The sequence below is a fragment of the Salvelinus fontinalis genome, chromosome 11 (assembly GCF_029448725.1).
Source record: "Salvelinus fontinalis isolate EN_2023a chromosome 11, ASM2944872v1, whole genome shotgun sequence".
Taxonomy (NCBI): domain Eukaryota; kingdom Metazoa; phylum Chordata; class Actinopteri; order Salmoniformes; family Salmonidae; genus Salvelinus; species Salvelinus fontinalis.
The window spans coordinates 36,204,463-36,231,701 of NC_074675.1; the positions used below are offsets into that span (position 1 = coordinate 36,204,463).

At 42.2% G+C, this 27,239-nt stretch overlaps 1 protein-coding gene across 2 annotated transcripts in view; it reads right to left on the bottom strand.

Moving 5' to 3' along the window:
- The window catches only part of LOC129865643 (serine/threonine-protein phosphatase 2A 56 kDa regulatory subunit beta isoform), a 55,497-nt gene that overhangs the window by 4,491 nt on the left and 23,767 nt on the right, over positions 1-27,239 (bottom strand). For both annotated transcript variants that reach the window (XM_055938576.1, XM_055938577.1), the window contains exons 2-10: positions 21,056-21,252; positions 20,483-20,584; positions 20,075-20,167; positions 19,785-19,915; positions 19,417-19,476; positions 10,483-10,591; positions 1,625-1,678; positions 1,308-1,358; positions 927-1,046 (exon numbers count right to left, since the gene is read on the bottom strand). In XM_055938576.1, coding sequence (XP_055794551.1) covers positions 927-1,046; positions 1,308-1,358; positions 1,625-1,678; positions 10,483-10,591; positions 19,417-19,476; positions 19,785-19,915; positions 20,075-20,167; positions 20,483-20,584; positions 21,056-21,252 — 917 coding nt within the window. The remainder of the gene's footprint in view (positions 1-926; positions 1,047-1,307; positions 1,359-1,624; positions 1,679-10,482; positions 10,592-19,416; positions 19,477-19,784; positions 19,916-20,074; positions 20,168-20,482; positions 20,585-21,055; positions 21,253-27,239) is intronic.

Consider the following 27,239-nt stretch of genomic DNA (forward strand, 5'->3'; position numbering starts at 1 on the left):
GAGGGAGGGAGAGAGAGATGGAGAGAGGGAGGGAGAGAAAGTGATGAGGGGGAGAGAGAGAGAAATGGATGGAGAAAGAGAGAGAAGTAGTGAGGGAGAAGGAAGGAAGAAGGAGGAAGGGATGGATGGAGGGAGAGCAGAAGGGGAATAGAGGGAGGAAGAACGAGAAAGCTTAGGTTATATACACTGACTGTACAAAACATTAGGAACACCTTCCTACTATTGAGTTGCACCCCCCCTTTTCCTTCAGAACAGCCTCAATTCGTCAGGGTATGGACTCTTCAAGGTGTTGGAAGTGTTCCACAGGGATGCTGGCCCATGTTGACTCTAATGCTTCCCATAGTTGTGCCATGTTGGCTGAATGTCCTTTGGGTGGTGGGCCATTCTTGATACACACGGGAAACTGTTGAGCGTGAAAAACCCAGCAGCGTTGCAGTTCTTGATACAAAATGGCACCTACTACCATAACCCGTTCAAAGGCAGTTAAATCTTTTCTCTCCCCATTTACCCTCTGAATGGCACACATACACAATCCATGTCTTAATTGTCTCAAGGCTTAAAAATCCATCTATAACCGGTCTCCTCCCCTTTAGCTACACTGATTGAAGTGGATTTAACAAGTGACATAAATAAGGGATCATAGCTTTCACCTGGATTCACCTGGTAAGTCAGTAATGGAAAGAGTAGGTGTTCCTAATGTTTTGTACACTCAGTGTATTACAGTACAACAAATCTTTATTGTCCATAGAATTTGTCCTTTGCAGTTTGTTAGATCAATGTGAGAGGACAGGGGATTGGCTGCCCAGATGTGGTGGGCATGGCCTAACCTGGGAGTGTGGGCTGGAGATGGAGGCAGAGATCTGTGTGTGTGTGTGTGTGCGTGCGTGCATGTGTGTGCTTTAATTTTAATTTGTGTGTGTGTGTACCTGGAAGTGTGGGCTGGAGATGCAGGCAGCGATCTGTTTGAAGAGAGACTCCTGAACACGGATAAACTGAGATGGCTCGATCACATCCAGTATCTCCTCTATCTCCCCTAGGAACATCACCTACAGATGCACACACACACACACACACACACACACACACACACACACACACACACACACACACACACACACACACACACACACACACAAAGAAAAACACGCACAAAGATGAAGAGACAGATGCACACAAATATACACACACGGACAGACACACACACACACACACACACACACACAGATGCACATGCACAGCCTCACACACATATGAGAGAATCACACCATGAGTTTATAAAAAAACATACACACACAAAGATGTCTCACCTCTTTCTGGGTGCAGGTTTTGGGCCAGTATTTGAGGAGCCCTCGTATGATCTGAATAGAAAACAAACAGAGGCAAAGTCCTGCTACAGTGTTTTATGTATACTGGAACTTCCAGTGTGAGCAGTGACTAACAACAGTAAGGTTGCAAAATTCCGGTAAACGATAATCCGAATTTCCCAGGTTTTCCCAAAATCCTGGTTGGAGTATTCCTGGAATCAGTAGGGAATATGCAGGAAATCCTGAAATCAGGATTTCTGGAAGGCCTGGGATTTTTAGGAAAGTTACTGTAATTTTCCAACCGAAAAGGTGTTCCTTACGTATTCTGTGACAGTAGAATCTTTCTCCATAAACTGGACCACACAGTACGCCAGCTGTAGAGTGGTAGATACATACAGTAGGTTAACACACACACACACAGCCCAGCTAGCACATAATGTTCTGAGAACCATATGTTTCTTAGAGCTTGGTGAGAGCATGGTTGTCCTATGGTTATTTTGCATTCAACCTTCCCATAACTTTCTGGGAATGGCGGCGTATAGTTGCTCAGCAACCTGTTGGGGATGGGGGCGCTGTTTAGACTATTTATGCTAATCGGGTAATTTTTGAAACGGCTTCCCACAAAATCCTTGATCGTACAATATGCATATTATTATTATTATTGGATAGAAAACAGTCTATAGTTTCTATAGGAGTTGAAATTTTGTCTCTAAGTGGAACAGAGCCCATTCTACAGCAATTTCCCTGACATGGAGTCAGATTTCAGAAATGTTGGCCACTGTTCTGAAGTCAGTTAAAAGGGCACTGTTATTGCTATGACTATACGGACACTTCTTACGTCTTCCCCTGGATGCCTTTACGTGATGACGATTCCAATGGGGTCGATTGCGCGTTCACAGGCCCTATAAATTAAAAAACCCTGTAGCTAGCAAGTCTTTCCTTGGTGCGTAACGCGCGTGCTGGACACCGACCCGCTCCTGTTCCAAGCGTTAGTTTAGCCTGTTATATTTCTCCGGTCATCTTTTCACTCGTTATAGGAGTTAAAAACATCATAAGGTAGTTAATTTAAAGCGTTTTATAGCAATTTATATCCGTTTAGTGCGATTTTGGGACATTTATTTTTGAAACGATGTGAATAGCTGGGCACGCTTTTCAGTTCATCCCGAACGCAGTCGGCATTTCCACATGGCAAGAGGACAGCTTTCCACCAAAAGACGATTACTCCCAAGAAAGGATCCTTTGCCCAAGATACTGATGGAAGAACAGCTCAAAGTAGGACATTTTTATTATGATAAATCGTGTTTCTGTCGAAACATTTTAGTGGCTTAGGACGCCATGTTTTTTGACGTAGCTTCGCTTGGCGCAAACTGTATTGAAAAGTAAGGATAAATTAAAAAATGTAATTCCGCAATTGTATTAAGAATTAAATTGTCTATCAATCCCTGTCCACCCTATATTTTTTAGTCACGTTTATGAGTATTTATGTATAAGAGTAGATCACTGTCTAAGTGGCGCAAGGACATTTTCTGACCAGCTGAGCTACATTTCACATTGTCTAACCATGATTTTGGTGGCTAAATATAAACATTTGCGATCAAACTCTATATGGATTGTGTAATATGATGTTACAGGAGTGTCATCGGAAGAATTCTGAGAAGGTTAGTGAAAAAATTTATATCTTTTGGCGATGTTGACTTTTATCGCTCACTTTGGCTAGAATCAATGCTGGGCTGCTATGTGCTATGTGCTATGCTAATATAACGATTTATTGTGTTTTCGCTGTAAGACACTTAGAAAATCTGAAATATTGAAATATTGCAATTGTAACCTATGCCATCTACCTGAAATATGCACTTTTTTCTAACAAAACCTATCCCATACCATAAATATGTTATCAGACTGTCATCTAATGAGTTTTTTTGTTGGTTAGGGGCTATAAATATCTTAGTTTAGCCGAATTGGTGATGGCTACTGGTGTTGGTGGACAAATAAAAGATGGTGGATTATGCTAATGTGTTTTTAGGTAATAGATGTACATCTTTACATATTGTGTCTTCCCTGTAAAACATTTTAAAAATCGGACATGTTGACTGGATTCACAAGATCTGTGTCTTTCATTAGCTGTATTGGACTTTAATGTGTGAAAGTTAAATATTTAAAAAAAATATTTTTTTTGAATTTCGCGGCACTGGTTTTTCAGTGGGGGGGGGGGGGGGTGTGCCGCTAGCGGCACGCTGATCCTAGACAGGTTAAGGAACTTCACAAAAAAAAAAGTATTACATTAAGAGAACGTTTCCTAAAAGTTCAACCATGGTTATATTTAATTTCAGTTTGATAATGTTCTAGGAATATTCTCCAACTGGTTTGACATTGGGAATGTTCTCAAATAGTTAAGAAATAATGTTAAGAATTAACGTTCTTCTGTGGCAATTTCAGTACTTCCGCATAATGTTTTCTGAGAACATTTTACTATAGTTCCCTGAAAGTTTCCCTGGGAGGTCTTATTAACATTCTGAGAATGGAAATTCTAGGGTATTTGAAGGTAATTAAATAATGTTCTGAGAAAATGTTTCAATAAGACTTTTAATAACACTGCTAGCTTAACTGTGTTGAACTCCAAGCACAGATATAACACATGGAATTTCATCTGTTTAGGCATTATTCATGCAAAAACATATCATTTTCTTGTGGCACGGCATCAGTGAGATTTTAACCAATGATCGTCTGTTCTCTATCCAAGGAATTTGTCCACTGCGCCACCAGGATGGAGCTAGGATGCCATGTTTTTTAACTCATACAAAGCTGTTCATTTTAGTATATTCAATCAGAGACCATTTCAAAGGAAACGAGCATTCATTAAGATCAGGTGTGGGCAATTAGTGGGCGCAGCTAACACACCTGAACACACTTAACAAAATAGAGGATAGAGAGAGTTTTGCTGACGCTGAAAAGAATGTATATATTTTTTAATAACATTCTTCATGTTTTATTGTGGTTTTTATGGAACGTTTTCTTAATGTTCTGAGAACATGTCTTTAAATAGAACCACAAGGAAACCTGCAAAAAACTTTATGATGAAGTACTGAAATTCCCACAGAAGAACATGGTATCTTACCGTTCTCTGAACGTTCAGAGAACATTACTTTAAATAGGAATGTAAAACCTGTAAAAAAACTTTATGATGAAGTACTGAAATTCCCACCTGAGAAACATGGTTCTCAGAACGTTATGTGCTAGCTGGGTATCCTGCACCATTCCCAGAATGTTGTGGGAAGGTTGTATGCAAAATAACCATTGGACAACCATGCTCTCACCAAGCTCTGACAAACATATGGTTCTCAGAACATTATGTGCCAGCTGGGCTAGCAGTGCTATTAAAAGTCTTATTGAAACATTCAGTGAAAGTTTAAAGGAAATTATTAAAAAACCTCCAAATAACCTTTAATTCCGGTTCTCAGAACGTTAATTAAACCTATCAGGAAAACTTTCAAGGAACCATAGTAAAATGTCCTCAGAACCTCCCTGCAACCTAAAAATGTAAGTTCCCAGAACATTTAAAAACATTCAGTTTTACCAGTCAGGAGACTGTTCCCAGAACCAATGGGAAACCAAAAGCGTACATTCCAACAACTTCCAAGGAATCAAATGGGCTAGCTGGGAGTACTGTATACTGTGTACACACTAAAATATTGTATTTTACGCATGCACGCACACACATTCAAATACTGTGTGTGTATACACACACACAAACACTACACACACTCACACCCCATGTGTTGTGTTATGAGCAGTGGTATTGCAGTAATCTGTAGTTTTTTCTTGTTGTGGCATTCCCAAGAGTCAGAATACACACCCATACACACACACCCACATGTTCCCTAGAGTAGGGTTTCCCAAACTCGGTCCTGGGGCCCACCCCCCGCGCAAGTTTTTTTTTTTTGCCAGATCACTACACAGCTGATTCAAATAATCCAAGCTTGATGATGAGTTGGTTATTTGAATCAGTTGTGTAGTGCTAGGGGAAAAACAAAACGTGCACCTAGGGGGGGCCCCAGGACCGAGTTTGGGAAACCCTGCCCTAGAGTGTGAATACAATGGGATGTAAAACCCTGATCCCACCGGATTACTGCTCTAAGGATCGGAAAGATACGTTTTCCAAGTTGGTGCCCCTCCGCCTAGGCGCGTTGCCATGGCGAGTGGGCACCATGGCGACGGAGTGTGTGTGTTTACTTCGGAAGGAGTGATGTCACAGCCTGCCCTGAGGGTATATGACATAGAGCTTATACCTCTCCTTTCTCTCTCTCTCTCTGTATATTTCTTCCTTACTATCTGTCTCGCTTTCTTTTTCTCTATAATTCATTCACTTTCTACCTCTCTGCCTCCCATTCACCTTTTCCCCTCTCTCTCCATCTTTTTCACTTTTCTTTCTCTCTTCATCCCTGACTTTCTCCATCCCTTACTCCCTATGCACATTATATGGAAAGATCAACAGAGGGTTGGAGCGGAGGTAGAGGGTGAATGGAGGGAGGGATGAATGAGAAAAGCAGGAAAGAACCAGTGATTAAAATAAGACAGGAGTTGAAGCGTTTAAAGTATTAAAGTCAGATTAGTGACAAGCCTAGGGTAAATACAGAGTTGTTTTCTGTTGTTAGGTGAGGGATTATCGGTATTGTAGTCTGTTAGGATAGAGTTTATGGTGTTTGTAGTTCCAGGCTAATAAGAGGTGACAACTGGTGACTTTAAAAATGTAAATACAGCAGCCTAAACCAGTGTTTGCCAACTCCAGTCCTCGAGTACCCCGAACCACACAAACACACACACACACACACACACACACACACACGCATATTTGTTTTGGAGCCCCAGACAAACTCACCTGATTCAACTCATGGAGGGTTTGACGATTAGTTGACAAGTTGAATCAGGTGTGCTTGTCAGGGAGTAATACAAAAATGTATGCTGTTGGGGGTACTCGAGGACTGGAGTTGGGAAACACTGGTCTAAACCACGGGCTACTTTTAACCAGAAGCCCCACCCTATTATCAGTAGTACGCTACTTTTGACCAGGTCCCAAAGGCTTTGGCCAAAAGTGGTGCACTATATAGGGAATAGGGTACCATTTGAGAAACAAGCCATTGTTCCCCCCCGTACTTGATGAAAAAAAACAGCATAGACCAGCATAGGCTGGTGACCAGCCTTGATTGTGTTTTTGCTGGTGACCAGCCTTCGCTGTGTTTTTGCATAACCAGCTAGACCATGCTAGTCAGACCAGCTAAACCCCTTAAACTCAACTCTGAGTTCCACTGCTTTCTTTCATTGTTCACCTCTAATCAGGAACTGATTTAGACCTGGGACGCCAGGTGGATGCAATGCATTATCAGGTAGAACAGACAAGTAGCAGGCTCCGGCCCTCGTGGGGTAAGAGTTGAATACCCCTGAGCTAGACCTCGCTGGTCTGCCAACAGAACCAGCTAGACCATGGGCTCCAAACTTTTTTGGCCAGCGACCCCATTTTGATATCAAAATATTTTTGATATTGGGGCTATGACAGTCAATTACAAATCAGTCTGACAGTATTTTTGATCGTTTTTCAATCTGAAGGAAGTATGATTTGAAGTGACTGAAATCAGAATGGTATTAAGAAGATCATCAGGCAATCATTTTGTATGATCTTCTGTGTAAAAAAAGTACATCATTGATGATGTTCTTTTTCCCTCAGTCTGATTTAGTGCCTGGTCTTGTACACTCTTTTCTCATTAGTCCTGTGCGGCTAGTGGGTATTGTAGAGGGAAACATCTTATCTTTCAGTGATGAGGTCATAATAATAATAATAATAATGTAGTATACTTCAGGATTTTAAAAATGAAACCTTTTTATCTACTTTGCCAGAGGATGGATACCATTTATGTCTCTGCGTGCAGATTGAAGGTATTTGCTAACAACAGTTAGCTCAATTGCTAACTAGCGTTAGCGCAATGCCTGGAAGTCTATGGTAACTGCTAGCATACTAGTAGATACCATAGACTTCCAGTCATTGTGCTAAAGCTAGTTAGCATTGGCTCACAAAACTTACCTCAAACTTCCTTCATACTGGATGCAGAGACACACAAATGGTATCCATGAGTTCATCTGACTCTGGGGAAGTCGATAAAGGACTTCAATGCAAAAATCCCGAAGTATCCCTTTAAAAAGATAGAGGCACATTTGTAGTAAGAAAACAGATACTGTTCTCTCAGACCAAATAGACCCCTCAAACTCAACTCTGGAAGTCAAAGCCAGTTCCACTGCTTTTTTCATTGTTCCCCTCTGCTCAGGGACTGATTTAGACCTGGGACAGGTCGATGCAGTTAATTATCAGGTAGAACAGAAAACCAGCAGGCTCTGGACCCCTTAGGGTAAGAGTTGAATACCCTTGAGATAAACCAACCTACCAGCACTGCTAATGGTTTTTATTTGGGCAGTTTGAGCTGATCCTAGCTGGAGTGAATGGGGTTTGCTAACCATGCTCTTTCCCTGAGGGAACTGTGTGTTTGTGTGTTTGGCAGGCCATGCTGTGTGTGTTAATAAATAATACATGGAGTCTGAAGAGAGAAATGCAGGGCAAGCCAACGTTTAGACTCAGAATACATGCACACTAACACACACACATATATGCACACACACCAAGGAGGAGATGCACACATACAAGTACATACAGATTGAATAGAGCACATATACGCATATAGAAACCTACACGTAGACACACATTCACAGATATTGGTTGTGTGTGTGTATAAGAGGATGGTGTGAGCTGTGATCACAGCTGGATGTGCAGTCAGTCAGTCTGTAGTGTAACTCAACGCCGGTCTCTAGTGGGCATGGGTGCACATTACAGTCTCATTTAATATTTAAAGAGGCAATATGAAACTTTTTGGGCAACCTGACAAATTTCACATAGAAATGTGAGTTATAGATCTGTCATTCTGAAAGCAAGTCAATGAAGCGGTAGATCTGTTCTGTGCGCGCTATTTCTATGGTTCCCGTTCTGAAGCTTTGTACAGATTGTACAATGATTCTCTACACTATACTTGCTTGTTTTGTCACATAACCTGAAATTAGGTGAAGTAGTAGAGTTTTAGCAACCAGGAAATTATTTCTCCATAATGCACCTTTAACTCTTAGTACTGGGAAACAGATCGAGTGAGCGAGAGAGCATGTGTGTTTGGCAGGCCGTGCTGTGTGTGTTAATAAATAATACATGGAGTCTGAAGAGAGAAATGTAGGGCAAGCTGACGTTTATACTCAGAATACACACACAAACACTGACACATTCACAAACACATATATATGCACACACACACACCAAGGCTGAGATGCAAACATACAGATTGAATAGAGCACACATACATATATAGAAACCTACACATTGACACAGACACACATTCACAGATACTGGTTGTGTGTGTCTATAAGAGGAAAGTGTGAGTTGTGATCACAGCTGGATGTGCTTTCAGTCTGTAGTGTGACTCCAGGCCGGTCTCTAGTGGTCATGGGTGCACAATGCAGTCTCTCTCATTTAATATTTAAAGCTGCAATGTGTAACTTTTTGGGCAACCCAACCAAATGCACATAGAAATGTGAGTTATTTTGGTTATGGAAAATATATTTCACAGCTGTTTAGATTATAGAATGATTTTCCACACTATAATTCCTTGTTTTGTCACATAACTGGCCCCCAACGAGAAGGCCAGCTCTCGTTGGCTGGCCCTCGCGTCATACTCGTCACCAAACCCACTGGCTCCAGGTCATCTACAAGACCCTGCTAGGTAAAGTCCCACCTTATCTCTGATCGCGGGTCACCATAGCAGCACCCACCCGTAGCATGCGTTGCAGCAGGTATATCTCGCTTGCCACCCCCAAAGCCAATTCCTCCTTTGGCCGCCTCTCCTTCCAGTTCTCTGCTGCCATTGACTGGAACGAACTACAAAAATCTCTGCAACTGGAAACACTTATCACTCAGCATAGCTTTAAAGCACCAACTGTCAGAGCAGCTCACAGATCACTGCACCTGTACATAGCCCATCTATAAATAGCCCAAACAACTACCTCTTCCCCTACTGTATTTATTTATGTTGCTCCTTTGCACCCCAGTATTTCTACTTTGCACACTCATCTACTGTCAAATCTACCATTCCAGTGTTTTAATTGCTATATTGTATTTACTTTGCCACCATGGCCTATTTATTGCCTTTACCTCCCTTATCTCACCTCATTTGCTCACATTGTATATAGACTTATTTTTCTACTGTATTATTGACTGTATGCTTGTTTTACTCCATGTGTAACTCTGTGTTGTTATATGTGTCGAACTGCTTTGCTTTATCTTGGCCAGGCGCAGTTGTAAATGAGAACTTTAGAAAATTATTTCTCCATAGCGCACCTTTAACTCTTAGTACTGGGGAACACACACAGAGACAGACAGACAGACAGACAGACAGACAGACAGACAGACGAGACACACAGACAGACACAGACAGAGACAGAGACAGAGACACAGACAGGCACATACAGACAGAAAGACAGACATAGACAGAGAGACAGATAGAGCGAGAGAAAGATAGACATACAGAGACAGAGAGACAGACAGAGACAGAGATACAGAGACACAGACACAGACACAGACAGAGAGACACAGACATAGACACTGACAGAGAGAGAGACAGAGACAGACAGAGACAGACACATAGACAGACAGAGAGACAGACAGAGAGAAAGACAGAGAGAAAGACAGAGACAGACAGACAGACAGACAGACAGACAGACAGACAGACAGACAGACAGACAGACAGACAGACAGACAGACAGACAGACAGAGACACAGACAAACAGAGACAGGCAAACAGAGACAGAGACAGACAGAGACAGACAGAGAGAGACAGACAGACACATACAGAGAGAGAGAGAGACAGACAGAGAGAGACAGAGCGAGAGAGACACAGAGAGACAGACAGAGACAGACAGACAGAGACACAGACAGAGATAGACAGACATACAGAGACAGAGAGACAGACAGAGAGACAGGCAAACACAGACAGAGACAGACAAAGACAGACAGAGACAGACAGACAGAGAGAAAGAGACAGACAGAGACAGAGTCAGAGAGAGACAGAGTCAGAGAGAGACAGAGAGAGTGACTGACCTGTGCATGGAAGATGGACAGAGACTTGGCTGTGTGTAGAGGGATCAGGACTCGAACCAGGAACTGTTTGTGTTCCGACTTCAAGGGCAGAGCAAACCCGTTTATAATGCTGTAGACAGAGAGAGAAGCTTCCCTATGAAATCAAAAATTTCAAGCAGACAGCCTAAGGAAATTTACAACAATGACAAATTGTTTGATAAAGAATGCAAAAACAGGTTTTTAGAAATGTTTGCAAATGTAGGAAAGGCGTCCGGTCAACGGGAAAGTTGTAAATCATGCAGAGCCTTGTTACGATCGCAGATTTTAGAGAAACAACAAATGTCGGTACATAGAAGTGTCTTATATTGGCTGAAAGCTTAAATTTGTGTTAATATAACTGCACTGTCCAATTTACAGTACCTATTACTGCGAAAAAATGCCATGCTATTGCTTGAAGAGAGCTCCTAACAACGAAACACTTTTTCACCACGATAGGTTTGATAAATTCACCTCTGACGGTTAAATGTGTTCTTAAATTCATACATTTTGCTCTGATTCATCATCCAAAGGGTCCCAGAGATAACATGAAGTGTCATTTTGTTAGATAGAATCCTTTTTCATATCCTAAAAAGGTCCATATAGCATGCATGATCGATTTTGTATTTCCACTTGTTCAATTTGCAAAGAAAGAAATCTGAAAATCTAACCCTATACGTTGTTTCAACCAGTCAAATCATGTTTGTATGTATTTCTCAGAGATCCTAGAACGTAACCAGACTTCACTATATCATTAGGGGTGTAGTATATCCTATAGGACACCATATTTGGTGAGATAGCGATGCCTTCATGGCACGCCGATGACGCGGGCGGTCTTCACTTGAACAACTCTAACTTTGTCAAATAAGGACCAATCGGGGTCAAACAAAGCTAGCTAGATAGCCAAAGAGCTAGGCTTTACGGGGGTACCCAGAAACCTTGTATCGGTCGTGAAATGTAGCTACTAATCTTGTACGACAGCATGCCTTTAACTTTTGGACACAAATTATAAGAATATTCAGAGTTATGAAGTTATGAAAACTGGTTGTTTTGCAAATGTTGAACTTATAATATGGCTACTAATACTGTAAAAGCTTGTTCAAAGTCCAAGTATACAGATTTGACGATATTCTTGCAGAAAAAAATGTAATATGAATGCAAATGCCTCCTTCACGATTTGCCCAAATGTACCTGGGTGACTTCACACTAAATGTCATAAAGTTTTCTCATACTTCAAGTTATCCATCTGAAACTTTGCACATACACTTCTACCATCTTGTAGACACCATCGGAATTACAACCAGAGTGATGGCTAGAACTGGGACCTTTCTATCGCATTTCAAAGATGGTGTTAGAAAAAAAACGGTTGTTTTTTTCTTTGTATTTTCTTCTACCAGATCTATTGTGTTATATTCTCCTACATTCAATTCACATTCCCACAAACTTCAAACTGTGTCCTTTCAAATTGTACCAAGACAATGCATATCCTTGCTTCAGGGCCTGAGCTACAGGTAGTTAGATTTGGGTATGTCATTTAGGCGAAAATTGAAAAAAAGGGGGCAATCCCGAAGAAGTTTTAAAATGTAAAAAAATGAAAAATCACATTTACATAAGTATTCAGACCCTTTACTCAGTACTTTATTGAAGCACCTTTGGCGGCGATTATAGCCTTGAGTCTTCTTGGGTATGACGCTACAAGCTTGGCACACCTGTATTTGGGGAGTTTCTCCCATTCTTCTCTGCTGATCCTTTCAAGCTCTGTCAGGTGTGATGGGGAGCATTGTTGCAAAGCTATTTTCAGGTCTTTCCAGAGATGTTCGATCGGTTTCAAGTCCAGGCTCTGGCTGGGCCACTCAAGGATATTCAGAAACTTGTCCCAAAGCCAGTACTGCATTGTTTGGGCTGTGTGCTTAGGGTCATTGTTCTAGTGGAAAGTGAACCTTCGCCCCAGTCTGAGGTCCTGAGCGCTCTGGACCAGGTTTTAATCAAGGATCTCTCTGTACTTTAATCTGTTAATTTTCCCCTCGATCCTGACTAGTCTCCCAGTCCCACAGCATGATGCTGCTAACCTGTTGGGGATGGGGGCGCTGTTTAGACTACTTATGCTAATTTGGCTAATTTTTTAAACGGCTTCCCACAAAATCCTTGATCGTACAATATGCATATTATTATTATTATTGGATAGAAAACAGTCTATAGTTTCTATAGGAGTTGAAATTTTGTCTCTAAGTGGAACAGAGCCCATTCTACAGCAATTTCCCTGACATGGAGTCAGATTTGAGAAATGTTGGCCACTCTTCTGAAGTCATTTAAAAGGGCACTGTCGTTGCTATGACTATACGGACACTTCTTACGTCTTCCCCTGGATGCCTTTACGTGATGACGATTCCAACGGGGTCGATTGCGCGTTCACAGGCCCTACAAATGAAAAAACCCTGAAGCTAGTCATTCTTTGGGAGCTGCGTCATGAGCCAAGAGGACACCGGCGCGCACCTGTTCCAAGCGTTAGTTTAGCCTGTTATATTTCTCCGGTCATCTTTTCACTCGTTATAGGAGTTAAAAACATCATAAGGTAGTTAATTTAAAGCGTTTTATAGCAATTTATATCCGTTTAGTGCGATTTTGGGACATTTATTTTTGCAACGATGTGAAAAGTTGGGCACGCTTTTCAGTTCATCCCGAACGCAGTTGACATTTCCACATGGCAAGAGGACAGCTTTCCACCAAAAGACGATTTCTCCCAAGAAAGGATCCTTTGCCCAAGATACTGATGGAAGAACAGCTCAAGGTAGGACATTTTTATTATGATAAATCGTGTTTCTGTCGAAACATTTTAGTGGCTTAGGACGCCATGTTTTTTGACGTAGCTTCGCTTGGCGCAAACTGTATTGAAAAGTAAGGATAAATTAAAAAATGTAATAACGCAATTGTATTAAGAATTAAATTGTCTATCAATCCCTGTCCACCCTATATTTTTTAGTCACGTTTATGAGTATTTATGTATAAGAGTAGATCACTGTCTAAGTGGCGCAAGGACATTTTCTGACCAGCTGAGCTACATTTCACATTGTCTAACCATGATTTTGGTGGCTAAATATAAACATTTTCGATCAAACTCTATATGGATTGTGTAATATGATGTTACAGGAGTGTCATCTGAAGAATTCTGAGAAGGTTAGTGAAAAAATTAATATATTTTTGGCGATGTTGACGTTATCGCCCACTTTGGCTAGAATCAATGCTGGGCTGCTATGTGCTATGTGCTATGCTAATATAACGATTTATTGTGTTTTCGCTGTAAGACACTTAGAAAATCTGAAATATTGTCTGTATTCACAGGATCTGTGTCTTTCGATTCGTGTATGCTGTGTATTTTTACGAAATGTTTGATGATTAGTAGTTAGGTAAACACGTTGCTCATTGTAATTATTCTAGTCCATTTGTGATGGTGGGTGCAATTGTAAACTATGCCATCTACCTGAAATATGCACTTTTTTCTAACAAAACCTATCCCATACCATAAATATGTTATCAGACTGTCATCTAATGAGTTTTTTTGTTGGTTAGGGGCTATAAATATCTTAGTTTAGCCGAATTGGTGATGGCTACTGGTGTTGGTGGACAAATAAAAGATGGTGGATTATGCTAATGTGTTTTTAGGTAATAGATGTACATCTTTACATATTGTGTCTTCCCTGTAAAACATTTTAAAAATCGGAAATGTTGACTGGATTCACAAGATCTGTGTCTTTCATTAGCTGTATTGGACTTTAATGTGTGAAAGTTAAATATTTAAAAAAAATATTTTTTTTGAATTTCGCGGCACTGGTTTTTCAGTGGGGGGGGGGGGGTGTGCCGCTAGCGCCACGCTGATCCTAGACAGGCTAAACCACCATGCTTCACCATAGGGATGGTGCCAGGTTTCCTCCTGACGTGACGCTTGGCATTCAGGCCAAAGAGTTCAATCTTGGTTTCATCAGACCAGAGAATCTTGTTTCTCATGGTCTGAGAGTCCTTGGGGTGCCTTTTGGACAAACTCCAAGCGGGCTCTCATGTGCCTTTTACTGAGGAGTGGCTTGTGTCTGGCCACTCTACCATAAAGGCCTGATTGGTGGAGTTCTGTAGAGATGGTTGTCCATCTGGAAGGTTTCTTGCTCTGACATGCACTGTCAACTGCTGGACCTTATATAGACAGGATTGTGCCTTTCCAAATCACGTCCAATCAATTCAATTTACCACAGGTGGACTCCAATCAAGTTGTAGAAACATCTCAAGGATGATCAAAGAAAACACCTGAGCTCAATTTCGAGACTCATAGCAAAGGTTCTGAGTACTTAAGTAAATAAGGTATTTCTTTTTTTAAATGTTCAAATGACTACAACACCTGTTTTCACTTTGTCATAATGGGGTATTGTGTGTAGATTGATGAGGACATTTTTTATTTGATACATTTTAGAATAAGGCTGTAACGTAACAAAATGTGGAAAAAGTGAAGGGGTCAGAACACTTCCTGAATGCGCTCTACATGATCAAATCTTAGAATCAACTATTAAAGACTACCAGAACCCACTGGATTCTCCAGTTACATTGAATGAAAAAATACAAACCCTCCAACCCAAAAAAGGCCTGTGGTGTTGTAGGTATCCTAACTGAAATGATAAAATACACAGACCACCAATTCCAATTGGCTATACTTAAACTCTTTAACATCACCCTCAGCTCTGGCATCTTCCCCAAAATGTGGAACCAAAAAGTGGAGACAAATTGGACCCCAATAACTACAGTGGGATATGCGTCAACAGCAACCTTGGGGAAATCCTCTGCATTATCATTAACAGCAGACTCCTACATTTCCTCAGTGAAAATGATGTAGTGATCAAATATCGAATTGGCTTTTCACCAAATTCCCGTACGTCAGACCACAAACTCACCCTGCACACCCAAACAAACCAAAACAAAGGCAAAGTCTTCTCATGCTTTGTTGATTTCAAAAAAGATGTTGACTCAATTTGGCATGAGGGTCTGCTATACAAATTTATGGAAGCAGTGTTGAGGGAAAAACATACAACATTATAAAATCCATGTACACAAATGTGCGGTTAAAATTGGCAAACAACACACACATCTCTTTCCACAGGGCTCTGCAGTGAGACAGGGATGCAGTTTGAGCCCCACCCTCTTCAACATCTATATCAACGAATTGGCGAGGGCACTAGAACAGTCTGCAGCACCCGACCTCACCCTACTAAAATCTGAAGTCAAATGTCTACTGTTTGCTGATGATCTGGTGCTTCTTTCACCAACCAAGGAGGGCCTACAGCAGCACCCAGATCTTCTGCACTGATTCTCAGACCTAGGCCCTGAAAGTAAATCTCAGTTAGACAAAATAATGGTGTTCCAAAAAAGGTCCAGTTTGCTGGGACCAAAAATATAAATTCCATCTCGACACCGTTGCCCTAGAGCACACAAAAAGCTATACATATCTCAGCCTAAACATCAGTGCCACAGGTAACTTCCACAAAGCTGTGAATGATCTGAGAGACAAGGCAAGAAGGGCGTTCTACGCCATCAAAAGGAACATAAAATTCGACATAGAATTAGAATCTGGCTAAAAATACCCATTGTCCTTTATGGTTGTGAGGTCTGGGGTCCGAGGGAGTTCTGAGTGAAATATGTGTCTCTAATATGGTCATACATTTGGCAGGAGGTTAGGAAGTGCAGCTTAGTTTCCACCTCATTTTGTGGGCAGTGTGTACATAGCCTGTCTTCTCTTGAGAGCCAGGTCTGCCTACGGAGGCCTTTCTCAATAGCAAGGCTATGCTCACCGAGTCTGTACATAGCCAAAACTTTCCTTAATTTTGGGTCAGTCACAGTGGTCAGGTATTCTGCCACGGTGTACTTTCTGTTTAGGGCCAAATAGCATTCTAGTTTGCTGTGTTTTTTTGTTAATTCTTTCCAATGTGTCAAGTACTTATCTTTTTGTTTTCTCATGATTTGTTTGGGTCTAATTGTGTTGCTCTCCTGGGGCTCTGTGGGGTCTGTTTGTGTTTGTGAACAGAGCCCCAGGACCAGCTTGCTTAGGGGACTCTCCTCCAAGTTCATCTCTCTGTAGGTGATGGCTTTATGGAAGGTTTGGGAATCGCCTCCTTTTAGGTGGTTGTATAATTTATCGGGTCTTTTCTGGATTTTGATAATTAGCCTAATTTTGCTCTGTAGAGTCACAATTTGGTGTTTGTCCCATTTTGTGAATTCTTGGTTGGTGACCAAAACCTCACAATGGGTTCTCTACTGATTCAAGTATTTTTTGCCAGATCCTTGCGGACACCTCAGAGTGGCTAGGTAGGCTGTTTGGAGTGTTTATCTGATAAAAAAATATATATTATTATGTCCCCTCCCCCCACTTCTAAAACCAAAGTTGCACCCCTGCATGTGGCACTGATATTTAGGCAGAGGTATGCATAGTTCTCTCTCTCTCTCTCACACTCTCACATAGTTGTTATTTGTGTCTGTCTTCCATTTATAATTTTTTTAAATCCTTTAATCGACCTTTTTCTTCCCTTGTTTTCTCTCTTCCTATTTTGAGGAATGAAAGAGAGAGAAGAAGCTATGGAAGATAAAATAGAACAAATGTTTTTCTCTTCCATTCCTTTTCTATATCTGCCTCTCTCTATTGCCTCTCTCTCTATCGCATCCCTCTCTAATCCTCCCGTTCTCATCCTCTCTCTTCTGTCTACGGCACCCCTATATACCCCTCTATTTCATTCTCCCCCCCTCCCGTCTCTTTCTGTCCACCCTCTCTCTCCCTCGCTCTCTTTTTCTTCTATCTATCAGTGAGTTTGTGGGTGGGTCTATAAATACTCAGTCAACATCAACCTGAAGCCCACATCCCCTCCTTCCCCCAAAACATTGACTCACTCCCTCACTCCTTCACCCTCCCTCCATTTCTCTATCTCTCAATCTCTCAGTCACAGCATGAAGAAACCTAAAATCAAAGGTATGTTTTGTTGACTTGGGAGAAAGATAAACAGTGTGTGTCACTTGTTGTAAGGGAGAAAGAGAAACTGTGTAGAGCAGGGAGGGGCAACTGGCAGCCCGCAGAACAATTTCCAAAAACAATCCGACCTACATTTTTTTTTCTACTCGGGGTCTCAACTTACTATTGAGACTTGCAATAGTGTAATTTCGAAATTTGGCTGTGCATCAAAATGTTGTTATGTCAGTCACTGACAGTCACTCAATTAGCCATGTCAGCTAACAATTTTTAGATTGGTAAGTTAGTGTAGCCAGCTATCTAAACTTGTAGTAATCATGGCCAAATACCGACCAGGGCCCTGACCTCCAGTAGGCCCCCAATGATTTTATTAGTCACTCTCACCCAGATATCATATTAACATGGCTAAGTCATGGCAAAATGTGTAGAATTGTAGGAAATGTATTTTAAAACTGCAAGAATGTATCTCCACCCCACGTCAAAACGGATAGAATTGCAGAAAATGTGCTATTTTCTTCTCTCTGCCCTATGGCAAAATTAGGAGAATTGCATGAAGTTTGTTATAAAATTGCTACATTTTCTCTCCACGCAAAATGTGTAGAATTGCAGAAAATGTACTTTAAAAGTCCAATGCAGCTGCTTTTATCTCAATATCAAATCATTTCTGGGTTACATGTAAGTACTTTATAGTGATTTTTTTCAAATAAAATCGTTAAAAAATAAACAAAAATAGCTTCGTAGCAAAGTGTAATTTCTCAAGTAATAATTTTGCTAGGACTGTCTGGGAGTGGTCTGAGCGTGACGGGAAAACTAGCTGTTATTGGCAGAGAGGTTTGGAACTCTCTTTCTTATTGGTCTATTAACTAATTACACCATGCAGTCCAAAACTCCAAACTACCCAAGCAGGCTGAAATTTCGGGCGGTCTTTTTAAACAGCTAAACACTAAAAGGGCATCATCATCTAAAAAATGTCACACTATTGTTCCAACCTCATAGTGGGTAAATATATATAAAACACAGGGAAATCACCTTTTTGACTGCAATTTGGCTTGAAAGGGATAGTTCACACAAAATTACAAATCATCCGAAAGTATTTATAAATGATTGGAAAGCTCAAAAAGGTCACTTATAGAGGTTTTGAACATGATGTTTGAAAAATGCTAATATCTGTCCCATGACAAATGGCATTTGTGCATCAAATGCGAAAACTCTGACAGGGTAAGGAAACCAATGTGTCATTTTGTAATTTGGGTAAACTATCCCTTTAAAACTAAAAAAAAATGATCCATCATTCAAGACATGGGCCAGTAAAAATAATTGCCCGCGAGGTAGGGGGTAGGGGGCCCAAATCTTGCTTAGGGCCCCCAAAAGGCTAGGAGGGTATAATGCATGTAGTTAATAGAGTTAAGAATAGTTTAATTGCACAAATGGATTGATTGCACAAATCATTTGACTGCATGTGTGAGTATGGATGTGGGTGCGCAGACACACAAGTTCAGATTTTTTGTGGCCCCCACCCCCATCAAAGTTGCACATTCCTGGTGTAGAGTGTAGAGGAGATGCACAGCTTCAGTCCTCAAGGACGGCAATGTTGGCTGGTTTTCATAATTTTTCATTAGAAATTGGTTTTCCCTTGGGGAAAGGTCTACAGTCTGCACTCTCTAGACTAGTGTTTCTTATTCCACATTTTAGTTTTTGCCCTAGCACTACACACCTGATTCCACAAATCAAAGGTTTAATAATGATTTGATTAGAGGAATCAAGTGTGTAGTGCTAAATGCGCACCACTTTCGGGCCCTAGGACCAGGAATAAGAACACATGCTCTAGAGTGTGCATAGACCTTTCAGTGACATGTATTGATCTAACAGAACTTGAGTGCCTGCACCACATAAAGGGTAAAGAGTGTGTGATACAAGAAGATACACACCTGCCCAGGATCTCCAGTAGCTCTGCCACACCGTTGAAGTGCTCGGTCTCATAGATAAACCTGGAAGAACAGAGACAGGTCTCACACACACTGTCACACAAACGCATCATTTGCAATGTTAACGTGTGAGTGTACATGAGTGTCTGTGTGAGTTTGCGTGTTAGTGAGTGAGTGTGTGAGTGAGTGAGTGAGTGAGTGAGTGTGTACATGTACATGCATGCGTGCGTGTATACCTGAGCGCGCGTGGGTGTGTGTGTGTGTGTGTGTGTGTGTGTGTGTGTGTGTGTGTGTGTGTGTGTGTGTGTGTGTGTGTGTGTGTGTGTGTGTGTGTGTGTGTGTGTGTGTGTGTGTGTGTGTGTGTGTGATACCTGAGGAAGATATTGTTGATCTGTTTGCGTATGTATGCCCGCAGGCCGAGCAGTTTGCCGTAGACACGATGCAGGATGGTCTTTAGGTACTCTCTCTCCCTCGGATCCTCACTGTCAAACAATTCCAACAGCTACACGCACGCACGCACACACACACACACACACACACAGAGAAAGAGAAATAAATGATCAAAATGCAGAACCCAGAGAGTTTGAGTAATACACAAACAGAGACAGACATATTGAAATACATATTGTATGAGGCAGACATGTACGAAATTGATTTTTACCTGAAGAACAAACTTCTGGTCAACGTAGCGTTTGGCCATGGAGGGCTGGAAGTCTGGGCTCTCCAGGAAACGCAGAAAGAATTCATACACCAGCTGAGAAAACATACACACAAAGAACACACACACAGTTAAGACAGAGTTAAATAAAAAATAAAAAAGACAGAAGGTGATAGATGGAATCATCTTCACAAACATAGATTTCAAATCTGGGTCTAACCGTATGACTGCCCATATGTGTGTGTGTGTGTGTGTGTGTGTGTGTGTGTGTGTGTGTGTGTGTGTGTGTGTGTGTGTGTGTGTGTGTGTGTGTGTGTGTGTGTGTGTGTGTGTGTGTGTGTGTGTGTGTGTGTGTGTGTGTGTGTGTGTGTGTGTGTGTGTGTGTGTGTGTGTGTGTGTGTGTGTGTGTACCTGCAAGTGTGGCCAGGAGGCCTCTAGAGTGGGTTCATCTTCCTCCGGGTCAAACTCTGGGTTCTCACTGGGGGGTAATGTCCTGAAGATATTCACTGAGATCTAAAAGAGGATAGAGTGATGGAGGGTTGGAGGGAGCAGAGAAGAGGGGAGGGGAGGAGGAGAAAGGGAGAAGAGACGAGAGGAGAGGTGGAGGGAGGGAGGAAAGGAAAAGGATGAATATAAGAGAATAGAAAATAAATGAACCTAGGCTTCTCTGAACTTCATAACCCTTTCTCTTTTCTCCAATGCTATCTATCTCTTTCCTTCGTCCTGTCCCTCTTCCTCTCCTCCCTCTTTCTCTCTCTCCTTCAAACAATCCTTTATTTTCTTCTACACTCCGGTTGAAGAGTTCTTTACATCTCTCCACCTCCTCTCGTCCCTCCCTCTCTCCCTTTCTCCACTCTTCTACTCCTCTCTATCCACTCTCCACCCCCTTTCCGCTACTATTATCCCCCCTCTCCCTCCCTCTCTCCTCTCACGTTCTCTTCTCCCTCCTGCCTCCTCCTCCCTCCCTCACTCCTCCTCTCTCACCATCTTAATAGCCTCTGGGTAGAGTGGCTCTATCAGAACTCCTCTGCTTGTAGCAACAGACTCCACCAGTTCGTTGAGCGCAGCTCGTTTGATCTCTTTCCCCTTCAGGTCAGCCACACAGTCCAGGAAGTCAAAGAGGACGCAGCACTGCTGCAGCTTCTTACAGAACAGGTCATGGAGCTCTGCCACAGGGGCATCTGGGGGGGTATGGAGAGAGGGAGAGGGAGAGAGATGGAGAGACGGAGAAGTTAAACACACAACACTCCTGCAAACAGTCAAAACCGTTAAACCAACAGGCTGCACTTTTTGATCACATTAAGGTAACACCAAACAGTAATTTGTGAGAACTAAATGTTCAAAGTCTCTGTTAAAAGTGTACATCCACCCCTCCCCTCTTCGCACCTCTCCAACCCTTTCCCCCATCCCTCCTTCCCTCTCACAGGGCTACGCTGACCTTTTTTATAAGGAGCACATGTGAGTTGAAAAATATATGCGCACAAACAAAAAGATTGTGACACAATGAAAAATATTTTAGATATTAATGCTAGAATCCCCCGAAATGTTTGGCTCATTGGTGCTCCTAAATAAAACTTCCAGGTTGCAGAGCAAAACATTTAGGTGCATATGCGAGTAAAATGGTCGACCTGTAGAGCTCCGTCTCACCCCTCCTTTCTTTTCTCCTCCCTCCATCCATTCCTCTCTCTCTCCCTCCATAGTCAGACTATGAAGGAGAAATCGAATCAGTTTTTAATAGAGAGTAATTGTATGAAGAAGAGCCGAACTAGGAACCAGAAAGAACAGATTGAGAAAGGGAGGGAAAATAGAGAGAAAGAGAGAGAAAGAGAGAGAGCAAAGGAGTATTGCTATAGCAGGGATGGGCAACTGACGGCCCACGGAGGCCCGCGGATCGATTTCCAAAAACGGGGGGGCAAAACGTTTACATTTTTTTTCAACTTAGTCTGGGTGTCAACTTACTGTTGAGAATTAGAGTAGTAGAATACACAAGATGCCATTTTAAAATGTGGTTTTGCATCAGTAGTTTTTACTTGCTACAGTATGTCAGTCACTGACAGTTACTCAAATATCCGTGTCAGTAAACATTTTTTTAATTTAACAAGGCAAGTCAATTAAGAACAAATTCTTATTTTCAATGACAGACTACACTGGCCAAACCCAGACAACGCTGGGCCAATTGTGCACTGCCCTATGGGACTCCCAATCACAGCTGGTTGTGAACCAGGGTGTCTGTAGTGATGCCTTGATTACTGAGATGCAGTGCCCTAGACCACTGCGCCAATCATGAGCTTGGTAAGTTAGTCTAGCCAGTTATCTAAACTAGTTATCATGGCCAATGAGTAATCATGTCCAAATATCGACAGGGCACACAAGGCACATGCCCAGGGGCCCTGACCTCCCCATTGATTTTGTAAGTCACTCGCAATCAGATACCATATTAACATGGCATAAGTCATGGTAAAATGAGTAGAATTGTATGAAATTTGTTGTAAAATTGCTAAATATTCTCTCTGCCCAATGGTAAAATATGTAGAAATCCAGAAAACTTGCTTTAAAACTCCAACATTTTCTCTGCAACCCATGGCAAAATGTGTAGAATTGTATGAAATATTTCTCTGTGCCATCAAGACGCGGGCCAGTAAAATGTTAAAAAGGTTAAGGGTAGAATGAAATCAAATCAAATGTTATTTGTCACACATGCTGATTACAGTGAAATGTTTACTTACAAGCCCTTAACCAACAATGCAATTATAAATAAAAAAATAGATAAGTTAAAAAAATATATTACATGCAAATATTTAAAGAGTAGCAATAAAATAACAAAAGTGAGGCTATATACAGGGGGTTTAGTTAAGAGATTTAAGTAGTTTAACTGCACAAATATATTGATTGCATAAATCACTTGACTGCATGTGTGGGTATGGATGTGGGTACGCAGACCCGCAAGCCACTGTGTCGCCTCATGATCAGTTCCAATTTTTTGTAGCCCCAATCCCCATCAAAGTTGCCCATCCCTGGGCTACAGTATCAAGGAAAGGAATTGTGCTGGGAATAGAATGTGTGTCCCCAATGGACCCATAGGGCTCTGTTCAAAAGTAGTGGATTATACAGGGAATAGGGTATCATTTAAAGATACCTTTTTGCTTGGTAGGGAAGATTAGGGATACAGGAGGGGGTGGTAGGGAAAGGGATGGAGAGAGGGGAGCGAACTAGAATGAGAGAGAGAGAGAGAGAGAGAGAGAGAGAGAGAGCTACAATCTTAGAAAAAATGGTGCTATCTAGAATATAAAAGGGTTCGTCGGCTGTCCCCATAGGAGAACCCATTGAAGAACCCTTTTTGGTTCCAGGTAAAATCCTTTTGGTTCCAGGTAGAACCCTATTAAGTTCATTGCAAAACCCTTTACACAGGTACAACCGAAAAGAGTTCTACCTGGAACTAAAAATATTTTTACATGGAACCAAAAAGGGTTATCCTATTGGGACAGTTGAAGAACCCTTTCAGTACCCCTTTTTCTAAATGTACATATTGTAATTTCCGCAGCACAGTGTCAGAAAAATACAAATTAAATTGGAGACAGTAAGTTTGTGGAAACATGGATGGAGAGAGAGGAAAATAGAGCTAGAGAGCGAAAGGGCAGGAGAGAGAAAGAACGTGAAAAAAACAGGGAGTTTAAAGGTGTGCAGACACCTTTAAGGGGCAGACATGAAGAAGCATCACTGATTCAGACACCCGGCAACACACACGCACACGCACGCACGCACGCACGCACGCACGCACGCACGCACGCACGCACGCACGCACACACACACACACACACACACACACACACACACACACACACACACACACACACACACACACACACACACACACACACACACAGCCAGAGCTAAATATAGTACTACCACAGAGAGAGGTAGAAGAGAGAGAGAGACAGGACAGAGATGGGGGAAAGGGAGAGACAGAGGGAGAGGAGAGAGATACAGGGAAACGGAAAGAGAAAGAGAGTGAGGGAAAGAGAGAGAGAAGGGAGAGGTATACTGGTTTAAAGGATGACATCATCTCTGTTGCTCTTCTGTCTTACTCTCTTCCCCTTCCTCCCTCCATATCCTTGGGTACCTCTCCTCCCTCCCTCCCTCCTTGTCTCTGTGGCTTCCTAAATGAGATGAGCAACTACTTCTCTCATCTTTAAAAAACACTTTTTCTGTTTTGGCTGGGTGTGTGTGTGTGTGTGTGTGTGTGTGTGTGTGTGTGTGTGTGTGTGTGTGTGTGTGTGTGTGTGTGTGTGTGTGTGTGTGTGTGTGTGTGTGTGTGTGTGTGTGTGTGTGTGTGTGTGTGTGTGTGTGTGTGTGTGTGTGTGTGTGTGTGTGTGTGTGTGTGTGTGTGTGTGACGAAGAGCCACTCTATTTTAGCTGCAGCCCTCCTCCGTCTCTCTCTCATTGTCTAACCTCACCCACATTGTGACGCAGTGAGAGAGAGAGAGAAAGAGAAAGGGAGAGAGACAGAGGGAGAGAGAGCGATAAAGAGGCAGAGAGAGACAGAGAGAGAGAGAAAGAGAGGTAGAGAAGATATAGAACAAGGAAATGTCTTACATCTCAAAAAAACACAACACAGCATAACCACATAAGGGACAGTCCAAAATGTACTGGGCTGGGGTGGGTACAGAATAAGGCAGGGTTGTCTAACTTTTTTTTTGCTATGGGGAGGGTTGTGTGTTTTTTTTATTGGGCACAGAAGAGGCTAGTGCGTTTTTTCCATGGTTAACATTCACCCTTTGCAGGTTTTGCTACATAATTTCTTCCATCCTAGTCAAATTTCCTCATCTCCTTGCATACACCTCACCTACAGTACCAGTAAAAAGTTTTGGACACACCTACTCATTCAAGGGGTTTTCTTTATTTCTCCAATTTTCTACATAGTAGAATATTAGTGAAGACATGAAAACTATGAAATAACATTTATGGAATCATGTAGTAACCAAAAATTTTAGATTTTCAAAGTAGCCAGCCTTTGCCTTGATGACAGATTTGCACACTCTTGGCATTCTCTTCACCACCTTCACCTAGAATGATTGTCCATCAGTCTTGAAGGAGTTCCCAGATATGCTGAACACTTGTTGGCTGCTTTTCCTTCACTCTGCGGTCCAACTCATCCCAAACCATCTCAATTGGGTTGAGGTCGGGTGATTGTGGAGGCTAGGTCACCTGATGCAGCACTCCATCACTCTCCTTCTTGGTCAAATAGCCCTTACACAGCCTGGAGGTGTGTTGGGTCATTGTCCTGTTGAAAACAAATGATAGTCCCACTAAGCGCAAACCAGATGGGATAGCGTATCGCTGCAGAGCGGAATGCTGTGGTAGCCATGCTGGTTAAATGTGCCTTAAATTCGGAATAAATCACAAACAGCGTCACCAGCAAAGCTCACCCAAACCATCACACCTCCTCTTCCATGCTTCACAGTGGGAATCACACATGCAGAGATCATTCATTTACCTACTCTGCGTCTCACAAAGAAACGGTGGTTGGAACCAAAAATGTCAATTTTGGACTCATCAGACCAAAGGACAGATTTACATCGTTCTAATGTCCATTGCTCGTGTTTCTTGGCCCAAGCAAGTCTCTTCTTAGGGGGCCTCATGGTTTGGGGCTGCTTTGCTGCCTCAAGGCTGGACAGCTTGCTATCACCGATGGAAAAATGTATTCTCAAGTTTATCAAGATATTTTGCAGGAGAATGTATCTGTCCGCCAATTAAAGCTCAACAGAAGTTAAGTGATGCAACAGGACAACAACCAAAAAGACAGAGGTAAATATACAACAGAATGGCTTGAACAGAAGAAATACACCTTCTGGAGTGGCCCAGTCAGTCCTGACCTCAACCCGATTGAGATGCTATGGCATGACCTTCACAGAGCGGTTCACACCAGACAAACCAAGAATATTGTGGAACTGAAACAGTTTGATTAAGAGGAATGGCCCAAAATTCCACCTGACCATCGTGCAGGTCTGATCCGTAACTACAGAAAACGTTTGGTTGACGTTATTGCTGCCAAAGGAGGGCCAGACTGTTTTTAAATCCACATACTTTCCCCAACCTGCATTGTGAATGTTTACACGATGTGTTCAATAAAGACATGAAAAATTATAATTGTGTGTGTGTTATTAGTTTAAGCAGACTGTGTTTGTCTATTGTTGTGACTTAGATGAAGATCAGATACAATTTTATGACCAATTTATGCAGAAATCCAGGCAATTCTGAAGGGTTCACATACTTTTTCTTCCCACTGTATATCAAGGTGTTTTGGTACTTCCCTTATGCACTACGCTTTTCCGTGCGCTAACTATTACTATACCACCAGGTCAATATGGTCTACCAGTCTAACTACACTGCTCAAAAAAATAAAGGGAACACTTAAACAACACAATGTAACTCCAAGTCAATCACACTTCTGTGAAATCAAACTGTCCACTTAGGAAGCAACACTGATTGACAATAAATTTCACATGCTGTTGTGCAAATGGAATAGACAAAAGGTGGAAATTATAGGCAATTAGCAAGACACCCCCAAAAAAGGAGTGATTCTGCAGGTGGTGACCACAGACCACTTCTCAGTTCCTATGCTTCCTGGCTGATGTTTTGGTCACTTTTGAATGCTGGCGGTTCTCTCACTCTAGTGGTAGCATGAGACGGAGTCTACAACCCACACAAGTGGCTCAGGTAGTGCAGTTCATCCAGGATGGCACATCAATGCGAACTGTGGCAAAAAGGTTTGCTGTGTCTGTCAGCATAGTGTCCAGAGCATGCAGGCGCTACCAGGAGACAGGCCAGTACATCAGGAGACGTGGAGGGGGCCGTAGGAGGGGAACAACCCAGCAGCAGGACCGCTACCTCCGCCTTTGTGCAAGGAGGTGCACTGCCAGCGCCCTGCAAAATGACCTCCAGCAGGCCACAAATGTGCATGTGTCAGCATATGGTCTCACAAGGGGTCTGAGGATCTCATCTCAGTACCTAATGGCAGTCAGGCTACCTCTGGCGAGCACATGGAGGGCTGTGTGGCCCCACAAAGAAATGCCACCCCACGCCATGACTGACCCATCGCCAAACCGGTCATGCTGGAGGATGTTGCAGGCAGCAGAACGCTCTCCACGGCGTCTCCAGACTCTGTCAT